Source organism: Myzus persicae, unplaced genomic scaffold (genome assembly GCF_001856785.1).
Source record: "Myzus persicae strain clone G006 unplaced genomic scaffold, MPER_G0061.0, whole genome shotgun sequence".
In the NCBI taxonomy this organism is placed as follows: Eukaryota; Metazoa; Arthropoda; class Insecta; order Hemiptera; family Aphididae; genus Myzus; species Myzus persicae.
The window spans coordinates 8,107-11,916 of record NW_019101282.1 but is presented as its reverse complement, the minus strand read 5'-3'; the positions used below and the strand labels follow the sequence as shown (position 1 = coordinate 11,916).

Genomic DNA, 3,810 nt, shown 5'->3' with positions numbered 1-3,810 from the left:
AATGTCATGTAATGTACTTGAAATTGTTTAATAAACTAGTTAATATATAAAATATAGTTAACAACATCAGAAGTGGGATTTTCGAAGTCGTTCGCGTGTTGCCGTCGCGCTAAACCGAACGAAAGAGACGTATCCGCGAGTGCCGCCCGAATTGTGCGATGACATAAGTCCTTGACGTTGCTGTGACAGATCATAGACAGCGGAGGCCGGAGATCGTTAAAACAAAGAAAGCAGAATCAATTTTAGTCCTAGCGAGTAGCGGATGACGAACGCGTGGTTGGGACGTTTCGACGTTAGTACTATTGTCGTAGAACATTCGCGAAGTGAGGTTATAATTATCGTTACCGGTGAACTGCGCCGTGGTACGCGGTAGTTGGTTAGTAGAGTCGTGATTGTCGCGTTTGATAGATGATAACAGATAACGTGTCGTTACGCTGATTATTGATACAAAATGAATGGTGACCAAGGTTCCGCTATGAGTGCACCGGTAGCACCTACCTACGTCGAGTTGTACACAATGGTACAACAGCTAGGTGAGCAGTTGAGGGTCATGACTGAGAACCAAAGGCAAAATGCTTTCTTGAACAGTGACGACCCGAGTCGTGTTGGTAGTGCTACTACTGAATTCCGCATTGTTCCGGATCTAAACAAAACTGTAAAAGAATTCTGTGGACGAGAAACGGCGTGTGAAGCGGAAGACTGGTTCGAGTCTGTGAACACATTGGCGCGAATAAATAACTGGCCAGACGGCTACAGGTTGCAGTTCATACGCTCGTGTTTGGTTGGGGCCGCACGAAATTGGTTCCTGGGACGTGAGTTTGAAAACTGGGACGATTTTTCGTCTAAGTTTAAATCCACGTTCGCGAGGGGAATGCGCGTCACCGACAAGTGGAACCAAATGCAAAAACGCGTCCAACAAAAGAACGAACATATAGTAGACTTCTTCCACGAAAAAATAAGGATGTGTCGGGAATTAAAGCTGTCCTTCGATGAAATAAAGGATCATGTGTTGCAGGGTGTATATTCACGCGAGCTGGCCATTTTCGCATTGAGCAACAAACACGGAGACGAAAACCAGTTGCTCGGAGACCTCCTTGAGTGGGAACGTTTGAATGCTTTGCGTAACGGTATAAGCCGAAAAGATGAACCGGTCGACAAAAGGAGCGAAAAGTATAAAAGGCCTGAAAAAAATGCAACGGCGACTGTGAATCAAGTGCCGTTGTACGTAGCACCGCACCGACGGGAAACTAAGACCGCTACGACTAACGGAGAATTACCAAGTAGCGAACAGGTCGAGTGCTGGTATTGTCACAAGACTGGCCATGTCGGACGCGATTGTCTCCAGCGTCGAGAGAAGTTGACATGCTATGGTTGCAGTGGTAAAGGTCACTTAAAAAGAGATTGTCCGGGACGGAGTAATGCAGAAACCAACGTGACAGCGACGGGAGTCGCAGTTGACAACCCACACCGGTATTTAAAGAACGGAGTCGTACGAGGTGCTGTAGTAAGTCTGCTAGTAGACACAGGATCGCATTACTCACTAATAAAACAAAGCGTGGCCAAAAGAATTGGATTGGTGATCGAGCACGCCGCGCAACCGTTGTACGGAATTGGTAGCGTAACCGTGCCCACCACGACAACGGTTGGACGGGCTTTGGAGAGTATAACAGTGGATGGTGTCGAAGCTGGACCCGTAACGTTATTGGTAGTACCTGACGACGCACAGCGCACGGAATTGATAGTAGGTAGAGGTTGGCTAGATCTACCTTATGTCACATATTACAAGACCAGCAACGACCTGATCATAAAAAGGATTGATAAGAACTGTCTGAGTACGTCGACAGGAAACTCAGATATAACAAGTAGCACCGATGCTATGGTACATGTGACAGAAGTTGACGAGTCGCTGTACAGAGAGCCGCTGACGGAGGCAGACTTTAAGTATGTAATCACTGAAGCGACAAGAGCGGAGAAGGACAAGTTGCTGGTGTTGCTTAACTCATACAGAGACACCTTTGCAAAAAACCTAAACGAACTCGGCTGTACCGAAATGGCTGAGCTCCGTATAGATGAAGAGGAAGGCAGCAAACCGGTGACTTGTAGACCGTACAAGGTGTCATTGGCAGAACGCAAAGCTATGGCCGAGATAATCGCTGAGTGGAAATCGTGCGGAATAGTCACGGAGACGCGGTCACCATATGCGAGCCCTGTGCTGCTGGTATCACAGAAAGGCGGTAAGTCAAGACTAGTGGTTGATTATAGGCGCTTGAACAGACAGACTCGGAGACAAAACTTTCCACTACCAAGCATGGATGAGCAGATTACATTGCTCGGAACCGGACAGCTGTTCGTCCAGCTAGACCTTGCTAATGGATATTTCCAAGTGCCACTAGCAAGGGAATCTAGAGAAAAAACTGCCTTCATTACACCAGACGACACGGGTGAGTTCACAAGAACACCGTTCGGCCTAGCTGGAGCACCTGGGGAATTTCAACGACTGATGAACGTAGTGCTGGGAGAGCTGCGTTGTACATTAGTCAAGAGTTATTTGGATGATTGGGTGTTGGAGGCCAATGACTGGGAAGATATGCTGACCAAATTGGAACTAGTGTTGAAGTGCTTGAGAAAAGCCAAACTTACGTTGAGACCCGGTAAGTGTATGTTCGGAACTAAAGAAATCGAATTTTTGGGTTTTGTAATTACCAAGGGCGAAATTAAACCTGGTCGGGAGAAAACAAGGTCGATATCTGATTTTCCAAGACCAAACAATATACACGAACTGCGGAGGTTTCTAGGGCTGACTAGTTTTTTTAGAAGGTTCGTGAAAGGGTACGCTGTCCTTGCGGAACCACTGACTCGGCTGACGAAGAAGGAGGCTTCATATACATGGGAGCAAAACAGGAGGACGCTTTCGTCCAACTAAAGAAAGTGTTGTCACAAGAGCCTGTTTTAAAGATGTTTAACCCCGAGGCCGAAACGACAGAACTACACACGGATGCGTGTGCATATGGCTTGGCCGGTATGTTGTTCCAGAGGGATACACCTTTGGACAAACTGCGACTAGTTCACTGTGTTAGTAAGAGATTAACAGAAGCAGAACAGCACTACCACTCCAGTAAACTAGAGCTCATGGCCATGGTATGGTCAGTGAAGCGCCTCAGGTCCTATTTGTTGGGAATTCAGTACATGATTCCAAATATGAAAGCGGTAAGACTAGGCACTACGAGATTAGGAATGGATTACTGTACAGACGCTGTAAGGACAAACTGCTGTTCCGGATGCCACGGAGCATGAGGAAAAGCATACTGGTAAGCGCACACGACCTGAATGGGCACCAGTCTGTGGATAAAATGGTAAGCCATATACTGCAAGACTATTGGTTCCCAGGGTTGCAACGGTATGTAAGACAACACATCCACATGTGCCTAGAGTGCCTAATTATGAAGACACCACGAGTGAGGCGTCCTGGGTTGTTACACCCGATGCCAGTTGGAAGAAGACCATTTGAGATTGTACATGCCGACCACATAGGTCCTTTTGTAACCTGTCATAAGGGAAACAAGTATGTGTTGGTTTTGGTAGACAATTTCACAAAAATTTGTTTGTTTATTTGCAGCTGAGGATACAAGCGCGTTGTGCACATTGGCAAAGGTGCAAAAATTTGTGTCACAATATGGGCTGCCTAGGAGATTAATCACAGATAGAGGTACCTGCTTCACTTCTAGAGTTTTCACAGAGTACTGCGAAGACAATGGTATACTGCTTGGGCTAACTTCAACCAGGCGACCGCAGGCCAATGGGTAGTGTGAA

The 3,810-nt window shown here is 46.7% G+C and overlaps 1 protein-coding gene across 1 annotated transcript; it reads left to right on the top strand.

The window, feature by feature from the left end:
- Positions 1-451: 451 nt before the first annotated feature.
- On the top strand, positions 452-2,923 carry LOC111028537. The gene has a single exon (XM_022307225.1). It carries the CDS (start codon positions 452-454, stop codon positions 2,921-2,923), a length of 2,472 nt encoding a protein of 823 aa, XP_022162917.1.
- The last annotated feature ends 887 nt before the right edge of the window (positions 2,924-3,810 follow it).